Raw genomic sequence first — 27332 nt, 5'->3', positions numbered from 1 at the left:
CTGAGGAACTGGAAACAGACTGCAGCCTTTGCCTGTACACACCTCCTCTGATTGACACTAGAGAAGGCAATCCTATAGGCAGCTTCCCCTGGACTCTGCCACTGTGGTTGAGACTTGGGAACAGCAGGGAGACCATGAGAAGTGTGAGGTAGCATCCTATGTGGTGTTGAATAGTGCTCAGGTGCAGGCCTATCGCTTCTGGTGAAAAGTGCCCAGTGTGCCCTTGCCCCAAGGAATCCCCCTGCACCCAACAGGGGTAACACAGGCTTTTGTGCTTCATTGTGAGACAAACAGGTTCGAGGCTTTGGGCAATCCCTGTGGTTGGCACACGCTGGCTGCCTTTGTCATCCCTCTGTGCCTGAGCAGTTCAGGGACCTAAAGCCTTCTGAGTCGCTCTCCCATACGTTAGAGACTCTCTCACCTGAGCCTCTTTCCACTCTCTGCTTTCCCTGAGAAACCCTTCCACTTGTCCGGCGCTCTCCCCCAGTTGGCTGCCTCACCCTCTCCAGCTAAACAGAAGGCTTGAAGCTCCCAGACTGTTCCTTTCCGTCCACTGACTGACCACTGTTTTCCAATAGCACAAGCCTCCCTCCACGGGAGTCCTTAGTACTTGGGGATAATAACAGATCTTTTACCTAACTGGGTGGTTGGAGGATTCAGTGAGATCATGACTGGAAAGCACCCAGTGTGTCTCCATTGCACAACAGACACAGGCTGCCATTGTTTCCAACCTGGCCACCAAACATACTACCAGTGGTTGTTTCCCTTCCTAGCCAGCTGAGCACAAACACTGCACATTAGCCAAGGGTAGCTTGCCTCTGGGAACTGCCCTCTTCAAGCTAATCATCCTGAAGTCTCCAGCTCTTTCCATCCTATACAGCAAGTTCCTAGATCCTTCCATCAAGTGACAAGAGGACGTACAAGCCTGCCACCCCAGCTCTGCCTATCCCTCTCTAAGAAGCACAGTGAGCCACGATGAAAAGGGAGAGTATGTTCAAGTTTATTCACAAAGCTCAAAGCAGCCCTCTCAAGGGCACCCAGGAAGCTCTCCCCAAGCCCCCGCTCCTCTGGGTCGGTTCAGCTGGTGTGACAACCGGAACATTCTGTTGCCTGGGCATCAGTTTAGGGCATGGTGGCGGCGATACTCTGAAAGAGAGAGGAAAGGTGTTAAATACATGACCACAGGGGCTGAGATCTGGGCTCCTGTTTCACCTCTGAGAAGTGATAGAGAAACCAGCTGTTTACCTTGGAACGATAGGGATCCACCTCCCTCAGGGAGACCAGCTTGGGGTGGGTATTCTACAGAAGAAGCCCTGTGTGTCGCACCTCAGAGAACCCTCTGCTACTCTGAGTTGGAGCTGTGACAAACCCCGGATTCTGGGCTTTAAGTCCAGGGAGAAGTTAACAGCAGTTGCTGTTCAATCATCAAGACCCAAATTTGGATCCTAGCACCTACTTCATGTAACGCACAAATACCTGTAACTCTAGCTGCAAGGGATCCAAAACATAGTGTATACACACACACACACACACACACACACACACACACACACACACACAATTTCAAATGTTTAAAAAAAGAAAAAGACAAAGACAAAGCTAGAGAAAGGACCAGACTTCTACAGGGATTTACAATCTCAGCCTGGCAGGGAACGAGCTGATAAACCAAATTGCCACTACTCAGTGCACCCATGTAAAGCAGCAGGGCAGGGGAGCAGAGGCATTCACAGGAAGGCCAAAAAGAAGGGGAGGCAGCTAGCCATTGGGAATGGGAGGAGAGATGGTGAGGAGCCCAGATGAGCATGGGAGAGACGGTTTCAGTATCCCCACCCTCCCTGGCTCCCAGATGCTTCAGTGCCCCGGAGGTGATTTCTGTCAGCTGATGTTTGTTAATTGGGACTGGAAAGTGCCCAAAAGCTGCAAGTGAGTGACAACAGGCCAGAGCAGAGCTGGGAGAACTGGTTGGATGGTCTCTACAGAGGCTGAGTCTGTCCAACAGGATGCTGACTGCAAGAAGGCTATGGGAAGGGAATTCAAGGGGACTGGGGATTATGCAGCACTCACCCTCCACAGAGCTGGGAAGTTGATAAATGGCTTGTTGACCGAGGCCTGGAATTCAAGGACAAAGCAAGTCACCAACCTTTAACCAACCATTATCCTTGGGAGAACATCAAGTAGCCTCCACTCCCCTCTCCCGGCTCCAAAACCCATGTTACACCCAGAGACTCACCCCAGATACTACTGTAGTGGTTGCGGCCCCTCCGTGCTGGCCTCCGTACCCGCCTTGACCTTGATGAGACCCCTGTTGACAAACCCAGATCATTACTACCACCCCTTGAACCATGAGGGTCTTCCTCATTCCTTTTCACCAGGAACCTGCCCCTTCTAATATGACTGGGTCTGGAGTGGGAACCTAGCTAAACCACAGGGCTCCTCACTCATGATCCTTAGAGACAACCCAGTGCCCCAGCTGCTAAGCTGATTAGGAGAGTTGGACAGAACTCCAGGAAGGATGTTCCTCTTATGAACTCGCCTCACCTAAACTATCTTTAAATTCTGCATTTAGGAAATGTTTCCATCTTGCAGAAGAAGGACTCAAAGGACCCACACAAATACCTAGAACCATCATTCACCCTCAGCCCTGATTTTTAATCACTTGCTACAATGTAGCCTCAAGCCTAACTCAGCTCATTCTTGCTCTTGAGCCCAGAACATCACTCAGCATAGGCCACACCTACCCCATGGCACTCCACCCACAAAGGCTCTTGACCCTCTTCCAGAGTCCACTTGGGTGTCTCATTCAGGGTCCTATTCTCCACTCAGGATTCTCTTTAGTCCCCTCCTCCCCACCCAGACCTCCATGGCTCCTTCCAGGCAGCAGATGTGGCTCTGGACTCTGAGACCTGGATCCATCCTTGGGGTGGTATCCCAGCTTTCTGATCTCAGTGACTCTTCACTCAAGAGTATAGAGAACTGGGAACTGGGCCGTGCAGGAGTCAGCCTGCTACTGGATGGACCATCCCAGGTATCTCCTTGGTGCCTGCTCTGCTGCAGCTTACCTGGTCTCCAGCATCTGTTCCTCTACAAATACGGGCATGAAAGTACTCCAGAACCTCACTCGCCACCCAGTCAGAAAGGCAAAGGAAGAAAGAAAACTCCAGAGCTGCATCTCATGCACTGAGCACTCTCCATTGACCTCAGCAAGTCCCCCTGGCCTCTCTGAGCCTTAGTTTCCTTATCTAAATGTTAGAGTCAGTGCCCTCATCTTGACCACCTCACAGGCTTGCTACAAGGACAGAACACAGCAGAGCCTGTCACCAAAGCTTCTCCCTGACTGTGGGTTTTCTCAGCCACTATCTGTTTGTACAATGTCTGGGATCAGAACTATTTCCTGGTCCCAGGAGAGAGAACAGGTTAGGTTCCCTCATGTAGGATGGGCCCGATAGCAGGACTAGGTCTCTTTCACCTTGTCTCAGGGGAAGCTTTGCAGACAAGATGGTCTAAACCAGCTGGCCACCAGCTCTGTAGTAATGGAGGTGGAGAAGGAAGGTAGGAAACCCAGTGTTATGGCTTCCCAAAGGTTTAGCCTCTTCCCTCCCACAACCCCCTTCTCCCCAGTTTCCCCACCTCTGTTCACCTACATTCAGCAGCTGGTTGGCCTCCTTGCTGGGTTGGTTGACCCCATTATGAACATCTTGCTGCAACCTGTTCATTTCCTGGCCAGCAGCATGGTGGACACCTTGGCCAAGCTTCTCCGCTTCCTTCTCGGCCTGGCCAGCAGCATAGTTGACCCCTTGGCCAGCTTTCTGTGTCTCCTTCCCGGCCTGGTTGACCCCAGTTTGGACCCCATGGGCCACTTTTTCTGCTTCCTTTTGACCCTGGTTGAACCCAGTTTGGACCCCTTGGCCAACTCTCTGTGTCTCCTTCCCGGCCTGGTTGACCCCAGTTTGGACACCGTGGGCCACTTTTTCTGCTTCCTTTTGAGCCTGGTTGACTCCATTCTGTACCCCATGGGCCACTTTTTCTGCTTCCTTTTGAGCCTGGTTGACTCCATTCTGTACCCCATGGGCCACTTTTTCTGCTTCCTTTTGAGCCTGGTTGACTCCATTCTGTACCCCATGGGCCACTTTTTCTGCTTCCTTTTCAGCCTGTTTAATAGTATGGCGGACACCCTGGCCAAACTGCTCCATCTCCTCCCCAGCCTGGCTGACCCCGGGACGAATTACTTTGTCTCCTTCTTGCCAAGTCTGCCCCGCAGCATAATAACCATGCCCGTGACCATGACCAAACTGCTGTGCCTCCTTTGCAGCATGGCTAAGTCCCTGACCAGCCCCTTGCACCAGTCTGCCTCCCTCTCTCCCACCCTGACCAAAAGCATGGTGGGCCCCCTGATCAAATGTCTCTGCCATATCCCTGCCCTGACCAAAAGCATGGTGGGCCCCCTGACCAAACTTGTCTGCCATATTTCCGCCCTGACCAAAAGCATGGTGGGCCCCCTGACCAAACTTGTCTGCCATATTTCCGCCCTGACCAAAAGCATGGTGGGCCCCCTGACCAAACTTGTCTGCCATATTTCCGCCCTGACCAAAAGCATGGTGGGCCCCCTGACCAAACTTGTCTGCCATATTTCCGCCCTGACCAAAAGCATGGTGGGCCCCCTGACCAAACTTGTCTGCCATATTTCCGCCCTGACCAAAAGCATGGTGGGTTTCATGACCTAACTTCTCTGCCACATTCCCACCCTGACCAAAAGCATGGTGGGTTTCATGACCTAACTTGTCTGCCACATTCCCACCCTGACCAAAAGCATGGTGGGTTCCATGACCTAACTTGTCTGCCACATTCCCACCCTGACCAAAAGCATGGTGGGTTTCATGACCTAACTTGTCTGCCACATTCCCACCCTGACCAAAAGCATGGTGGGTTCCATGACCTAGCTTGTCTGCCACATTCCCTCCATGACCTAACTTGTCTGCCACATTCCCACCCTGACCAAAAGCATGGTGGGTTTCATGACCTAACTTGTCTGCCACATTCCCACCCTGACCAAAAGCATGGTGGGTTTCATGACCTAACTTGTCTGCCACATTCCCACCCTGACCAAAAGCATGGTGGGACCCCTGACCAAACTTCCCTGCTTCACTGCCCCCCTGGCTGACCCCATGATGGATGATTTTGTTTGTCTCCTTCCCAACCTGTCCAGCGGCGTGGTTGACCCCATGGGCAAACTTCTCTGCTTCCTTTCCTGCGTGTCCGATGCCACTGTTGATGTCGTGGGCTACTTTGTCCAAGCCATGTTCCACGTTCTTGCCAGCCTGGCTGCCCATGTTGCTGAGTTCACCAAAAATTTTTTCCACTTCCCTTCCAGCTTGAGTGATTCCGTTATTGATGCCTTCAAGGGCCTTGCCCACCTCTCTCTCAGCATTGCTCAGCCCTCGGCTGAACCCTTCTATGACCTTCTCAACGGGATCCTCATGGGCTGCCCGGGCAGGCAGAGTCCCCAGGAGCACTAAGAGGCAGCAGGAGCTGAGCAAACTGACAAGATACATGTTGTTGGGAAGGCAGGGAGGATGCAGAGAGGAGCCAGGGAGCGAGGCCGCTATTTATCCTTCACCTCCCTCCCTCTTCCCCACCCCTCATGACTCAATCCCTCCTGTGAGGCTCTGACTTCGGTTCAGTCAAGGGGGTGTTTCCCAGAGATATTTGGGATTGAGCAATTAAGAGGAGGAGGAGGAGGAGGAGGAAGACAGGATGATTCATGGACAAGATCCTTGCCTCTGCTCTTTAACCTGCTCAGGCCCTCCACCCCAGTAGGGTTCTGCCCTGCCCAGCCCCCTCCTGTTTTCCTCTCTCTCCCACTGGCCATCCTCCTTCCTTTTGAACCCACCTTCAGGCACCCTCCATCCCTAACCACCCTGTCAGTCCTCTTAGAAGGCTTGCTCTACAGGATAACTCTGGAAGAGTGGAAAGCAGACAGGGAGAAGAGGACCCCCCCACCCCCACCCCAAGGAGCTGAAGGAGTTGCCTGGTTTTGTCCTTGGAGTTCCCTCTCCCACCTCTCTCTCTGCTCCAGTTACATGGCCTTTGTCCGAGCTCCTCAGCCCTCCACCCTGCCCCCCATGGCTGTCTGGCAACTTTTCATGTGCCTGGAAGCCAGAGTGTGACCCAGCTGTCTCCACTAACTCCACACCTGGCTCAAATGGCCAGCATGTCAGAAAGCCCTTCCTGACCATGCCCCAGGCAGTGTGGTGTGACAGGTATGACAATTGTGTTCTGTGATGTCACCCTTCTGATTCTATAGACCTTGTTGCAATCTGAAATTGTTTTTAATTTTTAAGTGTGTCTCCCCTCCTAGACTGTTCACTTCTAGCTATCGGGCCCTTTGTTCTGGATACTGCTATGACCCCAGTTCACGAGATATTAACTGAGGCCCAGTAACTATAGTCATAGATGGAGCTCATGGATGGGTTAGAAGCTAAGGAAAGACGACGAGCCTGGACCCACCTCACAGCATGCTGGGGAGAAGGGGTAACTGGGTCCCCAAAGCTACATAGGGTCTCTTGGGGAGGGCCTCAAATTTTGGAACCAGGATCACATGTTCATGACAGAATCCAGGCCTCTCCTCCCAGTCCCTGGGCAAGGGCTGGGGGCTGATTGCCATGAGCTGAGAAAGGACGCAGTGATACCTGAAAAGCCGGTCGAGGCAGCCCTAGGGAGAGGCTTGGAGACCTGGTGGAGCAGAAGCTGCCTCAGACATGTGGGCTGGGGGCCAGGACCTTCTCCTTCCTTCTCTGCTCCCCTGGGGCCTCCAGTGCCCTGACCTGAAGCCCCAAGCATTGTACTGTTGGCTCCGAGTATAGGGGGACGGAGATGCAAGCCCGGCCTGGGGCTAAAGTCTGGCATTAGAAGGAAGGGCAGGTAATGAATCCTCCCCAGTATGTCTACCTGGAGGATAGTCTAGAGGGAGGCAAACAAGAGCCAGTAGGTGGGGAACAGTTGGGTACGGTGTGTGTGTGTGTGTGTGTGTGTGTGTGTGTGTGTATTTAGGTTTTAATGCCAACAGTGAGGCTGAGCGAGGAGAGAGGAGGGAGCAGTGGAACACTCAGGCATGGAGGAATGCGGGTGTGCACAGCGGAGGAGGTAGTTATCTGTGTGGGTGCCCAGGCGTGGCTGAGAACCAGCACGTGTTGTCAACTTCAAACCAGAGCATGAGGTGGTCCCCTCAAAGAAGCAATAGCCACACCCAGAACCAAACATTCCAGAACCAGGGACCCGGGAGCATGGGCCTTCCCAACTCTGACAGCTGACAGCAGAGGTGGCTAACTGGACCACTCTGCAAAGTGACTCTCTTTCCCAGGTTCACACTCCAATGACAAAGGCACTCAGCCAGAAGCATCCCACATCCCTTAATGACGGAGAGTAGAGGCCAGGCAGAGAAGGGAGCCAGGAACATGGAGGTAGGGGTGTCAGAATCCTGGTCCACACCAAGATAGATAGGTTCGGCTTACCCTTTTAAAAAGGTATCCTACCTATTTTTTCTATGTTTTGTTGTGATAGGGTCTCCTGTAGCCCAGAATGGCCTGGAACCCACTATGTACCTGAGGCTGGCCTTGAACTCTTGATCCTCTGGGACTGTAGCAGGCATGCACCAGCACTCTGTATTTTCTCCTCCACCTTTCTCTCCCTCCACTGGCCCCTCTCCTCAGCTTTCTGTCACCATTTGCCAATGGATTCATGACTTCTCACCTTTCTCCTTATCAGAAAAGCCAGTGGAAGAAGCTCAGACTCTAGGATATCATGTCACTTCATGTCACAGTGCTGTATGTTCAAACAGGATGTTCACCCATTCAAGGGTGTCATAGTGAGAGCCTTACCCAGAAGGCCCTACAGAGGGACTGCCTGGGGCTTCCTAGCTCAGCCTAGCATCTACCACAGTTAGAAAAGCAGATGCATCACTAGTATATGTTTCTGTTCCCTGGTATCTGGCAGATCTGCCCATAAAATTGATCTAAACCAGACGTTGGGAGAAGAGCTCGTGACTCTACTTCTCTTGCTATTAATCAGGTTTGTCACTTCTAACATCGGATTTGGGGGGTTATTGATCCTTTGGTTTTTGTTTTTGTTTTGTTTTTTTTTTAATTGTTTAGGCTAGACAATACAAGTCCAGGATGACCTCAAACTCATAGCAATCTACCTGCTTCAGCACCCCAAGTACTAGGATTACAGGCATGAACCACCATGCCCGCCTCTGGGTGGGGGGGTGTTTTGATGTTTCTGACCTTGGTTTTATGAGACAGGATCTCTGCCTGTAGTTTAGGCTAGCACAGACCTCTTCATCTGCCTGCTGCAGCCTCACAGGGGCTGGGATGACATGTATGTGCCACCATACAAAAGAAAACTTTGCCCAATAGCATCTGGGTGGCCCACCGCATACATCCTGCTTTCTCACGCATGCTAGGAGAGCATGTTTGTCACAAGGCTCTTTATATCCTAGACTTTTTTTTTTTTAACTTTTTTTTCATTTTTATTTTTGAGACAGGGTCTCACTTTGTAGGTCTTGCTATCCTAGAACTCACTATGTTGACCAGGTTGGCCTCAAACTCCCGGGATCTGCTTGCCTCTGCCTTCCAAGTGCTAACGGTAAAGACATGTGCCAGAAAACCCAGACCTTTTAAAATGTTTTTATTTTGAGACTAGGTGGCCAGGCTGGCCTTGAACTCACTCTGTAGCCCAGATAGGCATTGATCTATGATCCTCCTACATCAGCCTCCAAGTAGCTGCGATTACAGATCCATGCCTGTCTCTTCCAATTTATATTCAGTTTAGCTCTCCAGGGCCTTGCCAACCGGTCTCATGGCCAGTTCTTGCATGATCTGGTTCTTGCTTTGGCTTTATGAAACAGGCTCTCTATATGTAAACGGAAAGCTTCCATGGGGGCTTGGGGGAGAACAAGGTTATGCCATTGTATGAGTTTTGGGCTTCCACCCTTCTCTCTAGGATAGTGACTCCTTTCTGTAGCTAAGCCTCACACCCCGTTGGTCACAGCTGCGTGTCAACCGGCCCTGCAGGTAAAGGCATCTGTTAGTGAGTCATAAGAGGTCATGTGAGCCCTGGGCTTGAGGGGACATTTTTCACTTGCTTTTTTTTCTAGACACTTCCTGAAAGCCTGCTTTGTAAGCTTCACATGGTGGCTGTAATCCCAGCATCTAGGAGGCTGAGCCAGAGGATCGTAGCAATTTAGAGGCCAGCCTTAGCTACATAGTGTGATCTTGTCTCAAGAAATGCAGAAGAGTGGGCCTGAAGAGGAGGCTCAGTGGGTAGGAATGTGGACTACTCTTGCAGAGGACCCGAGTTTAGTTCCCAGCATCCACAAGGGTCCATCTGTGACTCCAGCTCCAGAGGACTCAGCGCCCCCTTCTGGCCTCCTAAGACACCCAGAATTGCACATGGTGCACAGACATGCAGGCAGGCCAAACACTTGGACACATAAAATAAGTATTGTTTTAAAAGAAGGAGGAGGCTCAGTTTATATCAGATGTTGTTCCAGATGCTGAGACACAGCTGTGGATACTGCACCCCTCCAGGATACACAGTTGGTGAGGGTGACATGCAACAGGACATAGGGAGGTGCTAAACACAGGAAAACTCCAAGGAAAAGAACAGACCACTGTGGGGAGACATGGCTTAGAGGCTGCTTCAAGACTGAGGATGAGAGACTACATAAGAGCTGACAAGCTGGCTCAGCAGGTAATGGGTGATTGCTGCGAAGCCTGAGTAACTGAGTTCAATCCCGGACCGCATGGGATGGAAGGAGAGAGCCAACTCCCACAAGGTGTTCTCTGGCCTCCACACAGAGAGATGGGGGAAGAATAAAATTAAAATAACCCCAGGGAGTGTCTGAATGGAAGAAAACGTGCCTAGCTTGCCCAAGGCCCTGGATTCAATTTCCAGCAAAGAAGGGAAATTAAAGGAAAAACATTGAGGGAGTGTGGGGGGGGGGCGGAGGGGGACCAGGTGTTTTTGTCATGCATATACAGACACACCTGACTTACCTGTGCTTCCTAGATACTGCAGGGAAGGGTTTGTTTGTTCTTAATAATTTTATTTTTTATTCTATTGTATAGCTATTTTGCCCGAATGTATGTCTGTGTGTACCAGGGGCCTGTGGAGGCCAGAACAGGACATCAGATACCCTGGGACTAGAGTTATAGAAGATTGTGAACTGCCAGGTAGGGGCTGAGAATCGAACCCAGGTCCTCTGAAAGAGCATTAAACAGTCTTAACCACTGAGCCGTCTCTCCAGTTCCTTGTTTGTTTGGATACAGGCTATCACTGTGTAGTCCAGGCTAGCCTATGTAGTCCAGGCTAGCTCCAAGTTGGCCTCCTGCATCAGAACCCCAGGTACTTATGTACTTGATCTTTTTTATAAATTGAACATCAGTGCCACCCCAGTGTCAGATGCTCCTGCTCCTGCCCCAGCTCTTCAACAGCACAGACGGCCGGGAGCAGTTGTCAGCAGTCGTATGGTTTAAGGTATGTGTGGGCAGGAGTGGGGTTCCATGGCAGAGCACATGATTAGCCTATGTGAAAACCTGGATTCAATCCCCAGGACCCTCCTACACCAGCCAAGGGTAAGAAGCAAGCTGTGCACATCACATAGGTTACATGTTTAATATAACAGAAAATTTACTAGGCATAATGGCTAAGTGCTCCATGACTCAACCTCAAGCTAAAACTTAAAAATAAAAAAGGTATTGTTATTTTTACTCTATTTTATTTACACATGTGTTTTAAATGTTTAGTGCAAGTATGTGGGGCATAGATCTGGAAAGGCAGAGAAAAATCTAAACCCTGGAAATCTCAAAAATTGAGATTAGAATCTTATCCTGAGGCCAGCATGAGTGGAGATAACTCCTTCCCTGTTTCCGTTCCTGCCTCAGAGCACGTAACCCATAACCCTGAGACCTCCAATCAGGCAGTCACAGGTAGACAGTCATATAGCACAGCACCTGAAATTCGTCCCCAAGGAAACGAGGCATCTCTGGAGCCAATGACCTTTCCCCGTCCCTGCATAGTCTCAAGCCCTTCTCCAAAACTGTATCTATAAAACCCCTGGTTCGACGGAATAAACTGTGTAGGTTCAAGGCCACCCCAAATGAAGAAATATGAACAAGCTGAGATCATCTCTGAGAGCCGCTTCATTAAAGATAGCCAGAGAAGGCCTTTGCCTAAGAGTCATAGCACTAAGATTCTTGGAGAAGCAACCCCCGCAACCCGGAAGAAGACAGTAGAAGACACGGAACCACAATATTCTTCCCTGACCCTGCTTCACCCCTCCCGTCCTGGTGGGCAGGGGCGTCTGATGCCCTGGAGGGGAAAGGCAGACTGCAGACCCCACCTACTCCAGACGTCAGAATCCAGACACCCTCATGAGGAAAGACAGGATCTGGGACCACACAGGTCCTGAGGGAGGCCAGATGAAGCTGTCGGCAGTCCTGGAGCTGGAGTCACGTAGGGTTGTGATCCACTCCACAGCAGTATTGGAATCTGAACTCGTGTTATCTACAGGAACAGCAAAGCATCAGGAACCCCCAGGCAGAACCTGAACACTGTGGGGAGGGGGGAGGGGAGGCAGGGGGGTGGGGGACCTGCAGTTCATCTGGCCGAAATACTTGCATCATTTCCGTGGCCTAAAATGGAAGCCATAATATTGGGAAAGTATTTTTATTTGAAAGTTTAATTAGCTAAAGAATGTTTAAAAGCTGCAAATTATAAAGTATAAAATGAAAACTAGTGGAAATTTACTTTCCTTAATTAAAAAAAAAAATGGGCAAGGCAAATGTGCTCTATTGATGGACTGAGTAAGTTCTGAGTTACAGAGTTGAAGACAGTTCAGCTAGGTGGTCCATGCTTGACAAGCTCTGGATTCAGTCCCCAAGACCCACAAAGGAAATGGAAGGAAGGAGCTTTACTCTTCTGACCCCCCCACACACACACACACATACACACACAGGATAGATTAATGTCATTTAAAATGTTTTAAATGTCTCACACTTGAAGTCAGTGGGACATAAACATAAACATAGCTCCACCCTTCTGGAGTTTGTAGCTATCCTTATTGAGGCTGGATCTCTTCTCTTGCTCCTGCAGTACTTGTATACTCCAGGCTAGCTGGCCCACAGGCCTTTTTAGAACTACAGATGAATGCTACCACATCAGACTATGCGTGTGTGTGCACTCCCGTGTGCACACCCATGTGCACACCCGTGTGAGTGTACTAATTCTATTTTTATTTTTGTTGTTCTTTATTATTTATATATTACTTTTATGGTTTTCAATTTTATTTTGATATTTTTGAGAACTCCCAATATGCATAAAATGTTTTGTTCACATCCATCCATCCCTACCTGACCTCCCGCTCCTCCCAGATCCCCTCTACCTCCCAACCTCTACCAATTTCATGAAAAAAAATGTAAAGCTTTTATCTTACATGTGAGTAGTTTTGTCTATACCAGTGTGTACCACAGGGCTGCAGTACATAAAAAGGTGAGAAGAGGGCAGTAGATTCCCTGGATCTGTAGTTATAGATGGTTGAAAACCACAATGTGGGTACTGGGAACTGAAGCCCACTCAGCTGTAAGCACTCGGCTGTAAGCACTCAGCTGTAAGTACTGCAAGAGCTCTTGATGGCCTCTTCTGCAGTCCAGTGTCCTCCTCTATGTATTTGTTTATTTTTAAGCTCACACAGGTTTGTACTGCTATAAGACTCACATGAGTGGGGTCACAGAGTAGTGTTTGCTTTACAATCCTAGCCTAGAACCAACTCTTGCTTCACCGGGAGCCTTCAACTGTCTGCAGCTCCTGAGCCCCTCCCCCACCCGTGAGAATGTTGCCGGCCTTGATCTTGGCTGGGAACCAGGTCCACTGTGAGGTCTGCAGTACAGCTGTCCTATCATGTTCAGGAGAAACTTTTTTGTTGCTGTCCTACCAGACCTGTGGATCTTACAATATTTCCTTCCTCTCCTACACCTTGGTGAGAAGAGCTACTGTTAAATCTAGAAAAACCAGGCAGCCAAGGGGAGATCTGCAAGGGGCTTTCTCAGCATTTCCACACACAGGGGAGTAAAGGGAAACTCCTCAGAGATCCAGGAACAGCAAGGAGCAGGTGGACTGAGGGGGGAGGAAGAGAGATGGCAGCCATGAGCTTCTGTGTGAACCTAGTGGGTTCCACTCTAGATACCAGAAGGTGGCCTTGAAATCCTATGTAGGACTCTCTAAGGACTCTAGAGCTGGGGAGGGGAGGCTAAGGCTCCTCCCTGCACACCACTCCCTCTGTGATGTCACTGGGCAATGTGACATCATCAGAAGCTCAAGAGCCACTGGGACCTTGGGAGCTTCACACCTCAGTAACACCACGGAGGGGGGCCAAGGCAGCCAGGCCATGAGATCTTAGGCCATGTCGAGACGTGACGTGGTCCTTACCAATGTTACTGTTGTCCAGCTACGGCGGGACCGATGCCCATGCCCATGCCCATGCCCATGTCCATGCCCATGCCCTGGTAAGGAGAGTTGTTGGGGGTGGCCCTGTTAAGAGGAGGAAAATGTGGTCTGGGAGTCTCTCCACCCTCCCCCAGGGTACTTAGAGTCCTGAGACCCTCCCCCACCAGCATGCTCTCTACTGGGTGCTCCTGCAGGCACAGGCCAGGGTGGGCCCTTCAGGCCTCTCTCCTCTGGGATCCTTCCTCGCCCCAGAGAGCTTCTGCTTGGGATGGGGTTGGGGTTGGGAGCTCTGCCCTCAGGACTGCCTGACCTTTGGGTTCTATCAGTGGAGAGGGGAGAAGCAGAGGCCAGGAGGAGGCAGGGAGGCTGGAGAGGGAGAGGAAACCAGGAGCATTTGGAACAGGTCTAGGTGGGTGTGCCCCCCCACATTTCATTGATGTCCCTGCTGGCCAGGGACAAGGGGGCTTGGTAGGCAGGTCCTCCCTGGGCTGTAGGGAGCAAGGGTGCTTGCAGCCCTCCATGGCAAGGCTGCTCCCTTTACAGGCAAGGGAGGCATGTGTTCACTGAGTCTCACAGCCACCAGGTGAGGCCTGGGTGTTTCACTGTCCCCATTCTGTGGAGGCCAGCAAAGATCATGAGAGGCCCAACCACTTCCCAGGCTCCCAACCAAGGAAGAAATGGTGGAGCTGGGACTCTCCTAGGGCCTCAGTCTCTGTACAACCTGCTGCCAGCTGCTGGGCAAACCCAGCCAGAGGCTGTTTCAGGTGCTGAAGCCAGAGGAAGCCAGGGCTTCTGGGAGGGCAACCCCCAACTGACCGTGGTGTTCTCACTTCCCGTAAGTGGGTAGGCTTGTAAGCACCCTCCCTGGAAGACAGAGCAACAGAGGGTGACCAGCAGGGACTTGCCCTGTGCCCACCAGCCTCAGTCCCCTGTGTAAAGTGGGTGTGTGGTGGGTGCAGGGAGGGAAGGCCTTACTGTGCTCTGCATGGCTTCTGAGTGAGGGCAGGTCCCCACTTGGAGCTCTAGATGAATACATCCCTCTCCCCCCTTGGCTTCCAAAGGCTTCCAGGCATTTACGTGGCTGTCAGTGTGTCTCGGCACAACGTGGAGGCAGGGGACAATTGAGGAGAGTGGTTTTCTCCACATGGGAGGAGACACAAGTCTGTCCTGACCTACACACACACACACACACACACACACACACACACACACACACACACACACTCCCCATTGGGTGGAAGGAGAGAACAGACTCTTGCAAGTTCTCCTATGACCACACACATACACACACGAACTCAAGCACAATATCTATACACACAATACATAATCCCTTACATAAACACCCACGCATACACATATACAACCAGTCAATCCATCAACCGATAATATTTTAAAATCCTGAGGGGCTGGGGATGTGGCCCAATTGCAGAAAAGTGTTTAGTATGCCTAAGGCTCTGGGTTCAAACTCCAGGATTGAAAGAAAAAAAGACAAGAAAAGGCAGGTGAAGCAGAAAGGAGGCTGCTCATATTTGTATCTTCCCTGGGCTCCTGGATATTGCATGAGTGCACAGGTTGTTGGGTTGTCCTGTATAATCCAGTCATGTGGTCTAGGCTGACCAAAACCTCAGCGCCACACTCCTGCTTCCAGCTTTCCTGGAGCTCAGATTTTAGACATGCACCTTATCGCCACCGTTTGTTTCTTGGTTTTGTTTTTGTTTTGTTTTAGATAGTACCTAATTATAAATCCCTGCTGGCCATGAACTCATTGTGTTGAACAGGCTGGCCTCAGTCTCACAGAGACCTGCCTCCTGGGTGCTGGCACTAAAGGCATGTGCCTGGCAAATCATGTATTTTTTACGTTAAGGTGCATGTAGGCTGGGGTGTGGCTCTAAAGCAGAACACAAGGTCAGTGCATGTGAGAACCTGGATTCAGTCTCCAATGCATGCCTCTGCCAAGAAAATTAAAAAAAAAAAAATCCATGTTCTTGGGATTTTTAGTACTAAACCTCTTACATATTTAATACACTATAGCATAATATAGGGTCAGGGAGCAAAGTGTTGAAACCGGACCTGGAACCTAGGTCATTTTAGACAGGTGTGCTACAGATTTCTCTGTGTGTCTATGTGTGTATCTACATATGTATATGCATATGTATCTGTATTGTAACCCTTAGTATACATGCATCTCTCTGTATGTGTGTATTTATCTGTTTCTGTGTGTGTGTATGAGCGCACATGTGTCTATACGGCATACGGCAGGTGTCTGCAGAGGCAGACAAGCTAAAGGTTAGGAGACACCTGATGTAAGTGTTGAGAGTAGAAGTCAGTTCTCTATATGAGCATGTTCTTAGCCATCTGACAATCTCTCCAGTCTGGTTGGTTTTAAATTTTATGTCTGAGTGCTTGCCTGTATGTATGTGTGGAACCTGTGCGTACGGGTGCCTGCAGAGGCCAGAAGAGGGCATCAGATCCTCTGGAACTGGAGTTACACAATGTTGTGAACTTCTACGTGGGTGCTGGGATCTGAACTCGAGTCCTCTGTGAGAGCAACAAATGCTCTTAACTACTGAGTGACTTTCCTGTCCCTCACTCTGAGGATTTAATCTCTGGATTCTTAGTGCTTGGAGGCTTGGGGGTGCGAGTGTGTAACAGCACACATACATAGGCCATAATGACCAGTCAGGAGCTTCTGCTGTCTGTAAAGGTGCAGGGACCTGAACTCAGGTTGTCAACTTTGCACCGCAAGGGGGTTTTGCAGGTGAGTTAACTGGAGCCTGCACCAGTTCACAAATCTTGCCTTCAACCACAGGCATTAAGTGAGCTACCTAAGGCTGTCACTGAGAGGGTAGATCTCAGGGGCCATGCAGCATGAGACACTGGATACATTCTAAAAGTATGTGGGATTTTTGAGGATGTTGAAGATTAAATTCAGAGCTCTCCTGCCTGCTGGGCAAGCCCTCTACCATTGAGCTGTGTTTCTAGTCCCTTAAAGTTTTAGAATAAACGTTCAAAAAATTACTTTATCTTATATAAAAGGCAATAACATCACCATTGAAATTCTCTACACAAAAAATTTTAATTCATTTTACCACATATTCTATGATATTTTTATTTATGGAATCAGTTTTTTTCTTTTAATTTTTAACTTTATTAGTGTTTGTGTGTGTGCCTGCAAACTCCAGTCAGGTCAGTGTGTAGGTCTGGGCCACTCATGAGTCATCCTGTCTCTTCTTCTACAAAGTGAGGCAGGCTCTCTTGTTTCTGCAGCATTGGGGGAGGGAGCATCCCTTTGCTTTAACGGTATCAACTATGCTCCAATGGATGGCCCAGGCCCCTTATGCATAGCCCAAATTGAGTCAGTGGAGTAGCAAAAGGAAACAAGCCTAGCTGACCCATGAGAGTCTGGCCTTAGAGAACCAAGCCATCACACCTGGCTTTTAAATATATCCTATGTTTACTGAAAGCATGAGAGACTCCATACTTGATCATTTTCAACACTCTCTCCTCCCTGCCAACTACTTGGGAGTTTGCCTTGTTTCCTTTTGCTACTCCACTGACTCAATTTGGGCCATGCATAAGGGGCCTGGGCCATCCATTGGAGCATAGTTGATACCGTTAAAGCAAAGGGATGCTCCCTCCCCCAGAAGTCACCAGCTATCCATAGCTCCCCAGGCAGAGGTGGGTGCGTGTAAGCCTCTACCCTCCATAGTGGAAGGCTGAGCGGCATGACCTTGTGCAGTTCTGATGCAGGCAGCGACAGCTGCTGAGTCTCCTCCCACATCGCAGGCTTTTATAGACCATATTTCTGCCTCCCCTTCTGCCATGATAAGGACCACTTCAGTTACAGACAGCACTTGAGAGGATCCCAAGCCATCAAGGGGAGACCTGGGAGAGGCTTTCTCAGCATTTCCACACACAGGGGAGAGCAAGGGAAATGCCTCAGAGATCCAGGAACAGCATAGAGCAGGTGGACCATGGTTGGGAGGAAGAGAGATGGCAGCCATGAGCTTCTGTGTGAACCTAGTGGGTTCCACTCTAGATGCCAGAGGGTGGCCTTGAAATCCTCAGTGTGGGACTCTCAAAAGCTTCTGGAGAGTGGGCTGAGGTCTTTGCCCTGCACACCACTCTCTATGTGATGTCATTGATCAATGTGACATCATCAGAAGCTCAAGAGCCACTGGGACCTTGGGAGCTTCACACCTCAGTAACACCACGGAGGGGGGCCAAGGCAGCCAGGCCATGAGATCTTAGGCCATGTCGAGACGTGACGTGGTCCTTACCAATGTTACTGTTGTCCAGCTACGGCGGGACCGATGCCCATGCCCATGCCCATGTCCATGCCCATGCCCTGGTAAGGAGAGTTGTTGGGGGTGGCCCTGTTAAGAGGAGGAAAATGTGGTCTGGGAGTCTCTCCACCCTCCCCCAGGGTACTTAGAGTCCTGAGACCCTCCCCCACCAGCATGCTCTCTACTGGGTGCTCCTGCAGGCACAGGCCAGGGTGGGCCCTTCAGGCCTCTCTCCTCTGGGATCCTTCCTCGCCCCAGAGAGCTTCTGCTTGGGATGGGGTTGGGGTTGGGAGCTCTGCCCTCAGGACTGCCTGACCTTTGGGTTCTATCAGTGGAGAGGGGAGAAGCAGAGGCCAGGAGGAGGCAGGGAGGCTGGAGAGGGAGAGGAAACCAGGAGCATTTGGAACAGGTCTAGGTGGGTGTGCCCCCCACATTTCATTGATGTCCCTGCTGGCCAGGGACAAGGGGGCTTGGTAGGCAGGTCCTCCCTGGGCTGTAGGGAGCAAGGGTACTTGCAGCCCTCCATGGCAAGGCTGCTCCCTTTACAGGCAAGGGAGGCATGTGTTCACTGAGTCTCACAGCCACCAGGTGAGGCCTGGGTGTTTCACTGTCCCCATTCTGTGGAGGCCAGCAAAGATCATGAGAGGCCAAACCACTTCCCAGGCTCCCAACCAAGGAAGAAATGGTGGAGCTGGGACTCTCCTAGGGCCTCAGTCTCTGTACAACCTGCTGCCAGCTGCTGGGCAAACCCAGCCAGAGGCTGTTTCAGGTGCTGAAGGTAAGGAAAGGAAGTGGGTAAGAGTCAAGGAGGGATTGATGTCACAACATGTGTGGAATGTTTCATCTGTATTTCACAGTATAAGAAACTAGCACAAAAAATAGACCCTCATGTTACCGCTAAACACACAGACATACAGACACACACGCATACACGCACACATGCATGCTGAAACAGAAGTTCACATACCTTACCCTCAGGGCTCTTGCTTGTTCTCTGGCTCAGAGGGTTTGGAAAAGAACCAACCCATAGTTGGCCCCTAGGGGCTCAAAGCCCACTGGTTTCTGTATGGTAAAGACTGCTTTTTCACACTTTGTGTGCGTGTGAAGATAAAGGTCACAGGACAATTTATGGAAGTTGTTTTTGTTTCTACCATGTGGTGTCCAGGATTGACACTCAGGTCACACGCCTCTGGGACAAGCACCCACTGAGGTGTCTCACCATCCCCACGTCTTATGTGAGGGACCCAGTTCACCACCTCCCTTCTGAACTCTCTGCTCTCTCTCTACAGTGATCAGACCACCTCCACCCAAGGTTGAGGATCCACCACCCACGGTTGAAGAACAGCCACCGCCACCGCCGCCGCCACCTCCACCTCCACCACCACCTCCTCCTCCTCCTCCACCCCAGATAGAGCCAGACAAGTTTGAAGAGGCTCCCCCTCCCCCTCCCCCTCCTCCTCCTCCTCCCCCTCCCCCTCCCCCACCACTCCAAAAGCCAGCTAGAGAGCTGACAGTGGGTATCAATGGGTGAGTATGTCAGACCCCAGGTGATGCTGGAGCCAGCCAGCCCCAAAGGCTGACACTGTGGCCTCCTTGGATCACTATGGGCTGGGGACATCTTCCTTCCTTCTCACTGGGCAGGCCAGTCCTCAGAGAACTCCCTTCTAGGAGACAACGATCAGATAGAGAATTGGAAGTAGTTCAAGTGCAGGCTGGGCCACAGAAGGCCTCTGGAAAGAGGCCTGAAAGACAGGCTGACAAGGCAGCCAGCTGTCTCTCTACAGGGGCAAATTTTTGAGGTAGTGGGACAAGTAATGACTCTGACTTGAAAGAGACATGCTTACTACATTCAAAGACAGCCAGGAAATCTTCACAGCTGTAAGAACAAATTAGGGGTAAGGGAAGGGGGAGAGGGAGTCCTTTAAGACCTGAAGCACCATGGAAAGGAATATAGATCTTGTTTACCTGAGAGAGGGAGGTGGTTTTCACATGGAGACATACGGCCCTTCCCTGGGAACACCCAGCTATAGGAGTGAGCATGAGGGACATTATTAGGAAGGCATGGCAGTGTGCCTGTCACACTAGCAGCAAGGGAGGCTAAAACAGGATAAAACTGAGGATGCCAGGCTTCACAGCAAGCGCCTTTACCTACTGAGCTGTCTTACCAGCTCCAAGTGTTCACCCCTTAATAACCCCCAATGGTTCAAAGTTCAACATGAACTTTGGTAGGGCACTGACACCATGACATCTCTGTCACTCTGGTTCTCACACCCATTCCCTTTGCTTTGTGTTCCTGATTGGACAGATTTGGACGCATTGGTCGTCTGGTGCTGCGAGTCTGCATGGAGAAGGGCATTAGGGTGGTAGCAGTGAATGACCCATTCATTGATCCAGAATACATGGTGAGCAGATGGAGGGGGCGGGGACAGACGGACAGACCAGCAAAAGTGGCACTTGTGTTGGGGAGACGCTTCCAAGAGCTATCTAGAAGTCTCCTGGCTGCAATGCAGAACCTCCTAAACCTCTTGCCCACAGTGGGAACTGTCTAGGTCTGCTCACTCTGCGACCTACTACCAGGACCCCACTCTGTCTACTGCAGGTTTACATGTTCAAATATGACTCCACACATGGTAGATACAAAGGAAACGTGGAACATAAGAATGGACAACTAGTTGTGGACAACCTTGAGATCAACACGTACCAGTGGTAAGGACAGAATGTGACACCATGGCTCTACCATATTTGCATGCCTCTAGGTACTGTTTAGAGAGAGGGTCTCAGAAAGGTCTCTGGCCTCTAAAACACTTAAGGACACTCATCTTTAAGACTGCCATGGTTCTTACATGTTTTGTATTTAACACATGTCCGCATGTGTTCTCTGCGGCATGTGGGTTCACTGTGCCACATCCTCTGCTTTCTCTGAGTCACCAGCCACCTCTCTATGGCAACTGAGCCAGTTGCTACCCAGGAGCCTCTGAGGCCTTTTGATTCTCCACTGAGCCAAGGTTCTCTTCTACCCTCCCCCCTCCCAATGCTCCTGCCCCAGCTCTCAGGGTCCCCGGTGTGATAAGCATCCCACCCTGCATTCTCTGTCTCATCTGCCACACCTGGTTATCACCTCTGGGGGCGCTGGGCTGCACCTCTTACACCCCAGCAAGGCTGACTTCCTCACTAGGAAGTTCTGTTGATGGTAAGCCCCACTGTTAACAGACTCAGAATCTGTGTATTTGGCAGTAACATGCTAGGTGTGGGGTGTACATGTGTAATTCCTGCACTTGGGAAGCCACAGGAGGATTACCTCAAGTCCTAGGTCAGCCTGCAGCTACACAGAAACAAAACAGCATAAACCAGTAACACCTTACCGTCACTTTGCAAACAGAGAAGCACCCAACCCTCTGTAGCCCCAGGCAAGGTCTTCTGGCTCCTTCTCAGGCAAGACACTCTCAGCTTCCCTTTTAACTTGCTGAAGATGAGGTGTGACAGAGTTTGGAGGAAGGCTGAAGGCAGGACTGGGGAATCAGGGAGAATAGAGGCTGTTTGCCTTGAGTCTGAAATCGTAGCCCCAAAAGCAATTCCAGTCACCCCTATCCTTCTGCCCCTGCCTGGGTGTCACCCTTCTTCGCCTCCACACAGCACCCCATTCCACACTGCTAGAGACCAGTGGCAGCCATACTTTCAATTCTGAATGTTTATAAAATATATGTGTCAAGCCAAGTAAAAAGTAAACAGCAAGGGATGAAGAGATAGATAGGTAGATCGTTCACAGGTAGATCACAAAGGATGGAGAGATCGATAGGTAATAGATAGGTAATAGATAGATCACAGGTAGGTAAGGAAGACAGATGGGTGGGTGGTGGGTAGATGGTTGAATGGATAGATGGAAGGATGGAAGGTGATGGATGGATGAATAGATGGGTGGGTGGGTGGGTGGGTGGGTGGGTGGGTGGGTGGGTGGATGGATGGATGGATGGATGGATGGATGGATGGATGGATAGATAGATAGATAGATAGATAGATAGATAGATAGATAGATAGATAGATAGATAGATGGGGATACTATAATAAGAGTTAGTTCCCAGGCAGAGCTGGTAAGGCTTCCAAGTAAAAGAACAAATAGCAACAGACCCTGATGAGAGAGGCATCATTGCAGTCAGGGGCTCACGATATCCAGCAGACACTGGCTATAGAAGCCAAGGTTTCAGTTGGTATTCCTGACTGAGCTTTCTCTCATGGCTGAGCTTACAAGCTCTCCCACTGGCAACACTGCATACCACAGGATAAACAGTAGTAACCTACACTCTTGGGGACTCTGTGTTTACCTATGATAAGCCATCCCTCCTCTGTCACAGAGGTGGGAGAGGCCAGTCCACCTGAGGACAAGGGGTCTTGAAAACCACTTGACATAAACCTGCTTGGGTTTGAAGGGAGGCCAGCCTGACTTCCAGAGTCAGCTTCTCAGCAAGCCCCAACAAGCACATAACAACTTGCCAACATCATACACAACACAGTTGCCTTCCCCATCAGTGCAACCGAATGAATAAATCTTCACAACAAACCTGTAGGTCGGAGGGGTCATGCCAAACTCAAGTTCTATTGCAGGAATTGCCGAAGTACTCTCAACCTGAAAGACAGAAAGTAGGTGCATCAGATAAAAGCTCCTTGGGCCAGATGACCGATGTGGGCTGACTGAGCAGAGGGAGAAAACGGTCTTGTGGCTAGAAGGGTGGGAAAGCCTCTGCATTCATTCATTCATTCCCACACTATTCCTAATGGAGGACAGAACCCAGGCCTAGGTTCGCACACTGCCTTCACCACTGCCTGACACTGGCTTCTCTGAAGCATGAACACAGTAGTAAGTATGCTGGTGTTCCGGTGGTTATCAGTTTTCTACAGCCAAAAAACCTCAGACAGAAGGCAGCGCAGGGCACATGTGTAGAATGACTAAAAGAAAGACACTGAGACTAGGAGTGAAGTTCTGTAGTAGAATACCTTCCACTGCAGGTGAGGCCCTGGCATCAGTCCTCAGCATCACAAAAAAAATTAAATAAATACTCATTAATTGGGGTTGAAGAGACAGCTTATCAGTTATGACCACAAATGGCTTTCAGAGGACCCCCAAGTTCAATTTCTAGCATTCACAGGTGGCATACCTATGGTATGAAACTAGCCTGAAGTAGAGCCAAGCAATCCTAGGAACAAATCTTCCAGTGACATGAGGGACAAGCCCAGACGGCAGTCACAGAGACTGCTTGCTGGACGCAGGTAGAAAACAAGGATAGGTATCTGACAAGTTTCCAGCACAAATATTTGTCAGTACATCAAGGCAAAGCTGGTCGTGATGGTGTTTGTGTAGTCCCAGTGCTAAGGAGGCTGAGGCAGGGAGATTGTGGAGATTGCAGACCAGTAGGGGTCAAACAGGAGACACTTATCACCAGCCAACAAACAAAAATCAAATGAAAACATAGGCTGAGACAGGAACAGAAAGCCTTTCTCTGGCTTTTCTACTGCCCATGATTGGTCCCTGATATTCACAGGTGCTTCAGCTGTAAGCCTCCCCTGAGTTGTCACCTGATGTGTCTGTCTTTGGGGACTTCCCAACAAGGGTTCAGTGGTGATAAGAGCCTAAAAGGGCTCAGGTGAGATGGTCAGAGCTGGGGGCCAAAGGGCAGCATTGGCAGCCTCACCATCTTAGGAATCCAAGCTCTGAGCATGTGCTGTAAATGGTTCTGGTTCTAGTCAGACACTTGTGGGCATGGTTCCTGAGAGCCTCAGTTGAAGGTGTGAAAGTCTGTTTAGACACAGCAGGGTATAGCACACAAGAAAGGGAGTGTGGCTGACAGGGGCTTGCAGGACGGCACCAACCTGGATCAGGTAGGTATATGGAGTTTAGGGATCAGATATTAGCAGATCACATACCAAGACCTCTGGCTAGCCTGAGATCCAAGCAAGGGAAACTGACATAGCCTTCCCACCACTCCACAGCAAAGACCCTAAAGAAATCCCCTGGAGCTCTATAGGGAATCCCTACGTGGTGGAGTGTACAGGCGTCTATCTGTCCATCGAGGCAGCTTCGGTAAGTAGGGGAGAGTGCCCAGGGCTGCCTGGGAAGGGGGCAGTGGTGCTTGGAGACCCTAACCTTGTGCTCTATCACTAGGCACATATTTCATCTGGTGCCAGGCGTGTGGTGGTCACTGCACCCTCCCCCGATGCACCCATGTTTGTCATGGGAGTGAACGAGAAGGACTATAACCCTGGCTCTATGACCATTGTCAGGTACCCCAGATGACGGCCATCCTCCAGCATGTGGGTGGCAGCAGCAGGCATGCCAGGATGTAGCACTCTCCCCACCTCAATCCTTTAATGTCTTTTACATCAACTTGTTCCTGCTCAGCAGTTCCTACGTCTTAAGTCATCATGTTAACTTCACCCTAAAACTACTAGGCATGTTCAGTATCTGAGGACATGCCTAGGCAGTATTTCCCAGTGACACCTCCAATGGCTCCTCCTTATGGCATCCCCAGGGAGCCCTCCCACACCCATTCTCACATCTCACAGAGTCAGACCTGGTAAAGTAAGAGTAGTGGAGAAGGGGTGGCTCTGCCACTCATCTGGCATGCTATGGCCGTTTCAGCAATGCATCCTGTACCACCAACTGCCTGGCTCCTCTCGCCAAGGTTATTCATGAAAACTTCGGGATCGTGGAAGGGCTAATGGTGAGTCGGGGCAGGAAGGATGGCAGGGAACCAACCCCTTCTTCCCAGGCCTTGGGGCAAGGCAAGGAGCAAGCAGGGAGAGCAGCTCAGGAAGGAAGGAAGCCCATAGTGGAGACACCGTTTGGAGTACTTTAACAAGGTTGTAGCTGTGGTGGTTGCCCTGGTTGCCTCCATATACCTCAGCCACGTTCTCAAGTCCTAGAAGAAAGAAGAATGAGTGGTTAGGAGGAAGGAGGCTTCATCTTGGGTCTCTTGTTCCCCAAGACCACAGTCCATTCCTACACAGCCACTCAGAAGACAGTGGATGGGCCATCAAAGAAGGACTGGCGAGGTGGCCGCGGCGCTCACCAAAACATCATCCCATCGTCCACTGGGGCTGCCAAGGCTGTAGGCAAAGTCATCCCAGAGCTCAAAGGGTATGTAGATACAAGCCAGGAACCAGGGTGGACACACACCCTAGGAAAACCTCACTGGCCCCAAGGCATGGGGACAATGGGAGTAGAAGACCTTTGGCTCTGACTCCCACCCTTACTCTGGAATTCTCCAGGAAGCTAACAGGAATGGCATTCCGGGTGCCAACCCCAAACGTGTCAGTTGTGGACCTGACCTGCCGCCTGGCCAAGCCTGCTTCTTACTCGGCTATCACGGAGGCTGTGAAAGCTGCAGCCAAGGGACCTTTGGCTGGCATCCTTGCTTACACAGAGGACCAGGTAGGGACTGAGGAAACCTTGGGGGGGTGCTCTGGGGAGGGACTTGGGAAATCCCACTCACCAGGAAGCTATTCTGCATGGGCCAAGCTGCAGACCAGCTGTCCAGGTGTTTCACACCCAAGGAGTTGCAGGCCAGCCAGGACTACACAATGAGACCCTATCTCAAACACAGCTTTCCCTGCAAGCCTGGGAAAGTGGGCCTTCCTGCCTCGGTGTCTTGACCAGATGTTTCTTTGATCTAACGATGCTGCTTTTCTGCACCATGGTGACTGGAAGTCACTTGTGTAACCCATAGCACATACTGTCCAAGAAAACAGCGAACTAAGAGCTAAAATGGAGCTTTCGCTAATAATTTTATATATTCACCATTGCTCTGTTCAGACACACCAGAAGAGAGGGCATCAGACCCCATTACAGATGGTTGTGAGCCACTGTGTGGTTGATGGGAATTGAACTCGGGACCTCTGGATGAGCACTCAGTGCTCTTAACCACTGAGCCATCTCTCCGGCCCCAGAAGGCTCTTAATACACTCCTGAACAAAAGACAGCAGTTCTCATTTTCTGGATTCACACCCAGGGGCCAGGCCAGGTCAGACACCTTTACTGAACAGACTATCTTAGGTGTGGAGGCACAGGCACTCAGGTGATAGAAGCAGTAGACTTCTATGAATGTGAGGGCAGCCCTCTATATAGTGAGTTCCAGAGCTATATAGCAAACCCTGTATCAAAAAAAAAAAAAAAAAAAAAAAAGTCACCTCCACCTTAGTGAAGTTCCCTGGCATTTGGCTTTTACAGGTCCACTCTCAAATGCCAAGATGTCATTTGAATGGGTCAGATCAAATCAGCCCCAATGCCAACCCACCCCCAACCCCCTGTGTTCCTAAGGGCTACAGCCCCCAAGATCTGTGTCTGTAGCTCCTTCCCTCTGCTCCCAAGACCCAGCCTCGTGCCAGTCATCGCTTCATGTAACGTTTAATGCAACCTCATTAGGGTATTGTGATCTGTATCCTCTTCCCCCGTGTGGGTACATGCAGATGCACGGGGCACATGTACCGGTACACCAGGTACAGGTGATAAACATGTCTTCCTCCATTGCACTCCACTTGTTACCGAGGCAAGATGTAAGGTAGCTTGACAACTAACTAATCTAGCTAGTCATCTTGTTCCAAGGAGCCTCAGTCTGGAGCTGGACTGCTGGGCCTATAAGTGTCCATCAACCGCCCAGCCTCTATATGGATTCTGCGGATCCAAACACAGAAAGCTCACGCTTATGTGACAAGCACTTTTATCCACTGAGCTCCCCTGCTGTGTCCCTGAGACAAAGGTTCCACCTGCCTTGATCACATTCTGTCACCAACACAAAAGGTCTCTGTCCAGTATACCAGATGAGTGACTGACAATGTGGTTTGAGAGTCTGGGTTCCTGGAGATCTTTGCTCGACTACATTTATCTTTGAAATTGTCACGCAGGTGGTCTCCACGGACTTTAACGGCAATCCCCATTCTTCCATCTTTGATGCTAAGGCTGGAATTGCCCTCAATGACAACTTCGTGAAGCTTGTTGCCTGGTAAAGGGGAAAGATGCCAGAGGATAGTGGGGGAGGCTGACAAGAGGGCGAGCGCGCGAGTGCGTACACGTACACACACACACACACACACACACACACACACACACACACACACACACGCCTGGTAAAGGGGAAAGATGCCAGAGGATAGTGGGGGAGGCTGACAAGAGGGCGAGCGCGCGAGTGCGTACACGTACACACACACACACACACACACACACACACACACACACACACACACACACACACACGCCTGGTAAAGGGGATAGATGCCAGAGGATAGTGGGGGAGGCTGACAAGAGGGCGAGCGCGCGAGTGCGTACACGTATACACACACACACACACACACTGACGCCTCCTTCCTCGCCTCCTCAGGTACGACAACGAATATGGCTACAGTAACCGAGTGGTCGACCTCCTCCGCTACATGTTTAGCCGAGAGAAGTAACACAAAAGGCCCCTCCTTGCTCCCCTGCGCACCTCGCGTTCCTGACTTCGGCTTCCACTCAAAGGCGCCGCCACCGGGTCAACAATGAAATAAAAACGAGAATGCGCA

The 27332-nt window shown here is 50.6% G+C and overlaps 2 protein-coding genes across 11 annotated transcripts; one reads left to right on the top strand and one right to left on the bottom strand.

Moving 5' to 3' along the window:
- Positions 1 to 976: 976 nt before the first annotated feature.
- Sbsn (suprabasin) lies at positions 977 to 24437 on the bottom strand. 7 transcript variants are annotated; one of them, XM_006540028.3, is made up of 9 exons: positions 24350 to 24437; positions 22343 to 22407; positions 21149 to 21295; positions 19752 to 19810; positions 4964 to 11562; positions 3642 to 4933; positions 2231 to 2302; positions 2065 to 2109; positions 977 to 1146 (listed from the first exon to the last, which is right to left on the bottom strand). In XM_006540028.3, the coding sequence occupies exons 5-9, from the start codon at positions 5547 to 5549 to the stop codon at positions 1123 to 1125; spliced, it is 2019 nt and encodes a 672-aa protein (XP_006540091.1). In that variant the 5' UTR covers positions 5550 to 11562; positions 19752 to 19810; positions 21149 to 21295; positions 22343 to 22407; positions 24350 to 24437; the 3' UTR covers positions 977 to 1122. The 7 variants fall into 7 exon arrangements, with proteins under 7 accessions (XP_006540091.1, XP_030098510.1, XP_006540092.1 ...); XM_030242650.1 differs by having other exon boundaries at positions 3642 to 11562; XM_006540029.2 differs by lacking the exon at positions 3642 to 4933 and having other exon boundaries at positions 5135 to 11562.
- Positions 12320 to 27332, top strand: Gapdhs (glyceraldehyde-3-phosphate dehydrogenase, spermatogenic). 4 transcript variants are annotated; one of them, XM_011250435.2, is made up of 11 exons: positions 12320 to 13033; positions 19076 to 19313; positions 20092 to 20188; positions 20386 to 20492; positions 23769 to 23859; positions 23941 to 24059; positions 24418 to 24499; positions 24764 to 24915; positions 25047 to 25209; positions 26679 to 26776; positions 27152 to 27332. In XM_011250435.2, the coding sequence occupies exons 1-11, from the start codon at positions 12955 to 12957 to the stop codon at positions 27222 to 27224; spliced, it is 1299 nt and encodes a 432-aa protein (XP_011248737.1). In that variant the 5' UTR covers positions 12320 to 12954; the 3' UTR covers positions 27225 to 27332. The 4 variants fall into 4 exon arrangements, with proteins under 4 accessions (XP_011248737.1, NP_001277560.1, NP_032111.1 ...); NM_001290631.1 differs by lacking the exon at positions 12320 to 13033 and adding an exon at positions 13430 to 13559; NM_008085.2 differs by lacking the exon at positions 12320 to 13033 and adding an exon at positions 17704 to 17851.

Source organism: Mus musculus, chromosome 7 (assembly GCF_000001635.26).
Source record: "Mus musculus strain C57BL/6J chromosome 7, GRCm38.p6 C57BL/6J".
Lineage (NCBI taxonomy): Eukaryota > Metazoa > Chordata > Mammalia > Rodentia > Muridae > Mus > Mus musculus.
The sequence above is the reverse complement of the archived record's forward strand: the minus strand, read 5'-3'. Positions and strand labels throughout refer to the sequence as shown.

Bases quoted from the DNA above. Each gene is read 5' to 3' on its own strand.
- Sbsn (XM_030242650.1), bottom strand. From the start codon at position 5,549: ATGTATCTTGTCAGTTTGCTCAGCTCCTGCTGCCTCTTAGTGCTCCTG. The intron at 2,303-3,641 runs GTAGGTGAACAG...GTTTGTCAACAG, and splicing joins AGGCCAACCAGCTGCTGAAT to GGGTCTCATCAAGGTCAAGG. The intron at 1,147-2,064 runs GTGAGTGCTGCA...TCTCTCTTTCAG, and splicing joins ACTTCCCAGCTCTGTGGAGG to AGTATCGCCGCCACCATGCC.
- Gapdhs (XM_006539545.4), top strand. From the start codon at position 18,426: ATGAGAGGCCAAACCACTTCCCAGGCTCCCAACCAAGGAAGAAATGGT. The intron at 18,565-19,075 runs GTAAGGAAAGGA...CTCTCTCTACAG, and splicing joins GGCTGTTTCAGGTGCTGAAG to TGATCAGACCACCTCCACCC. The intron at 26,777-27,151 runs GTAAAGGGGAAA...TCGCCTCCTCAG, and splicing joins TTCGTGAAGCTTGTTGCCTG to GTACGACAACGAATATGGCT.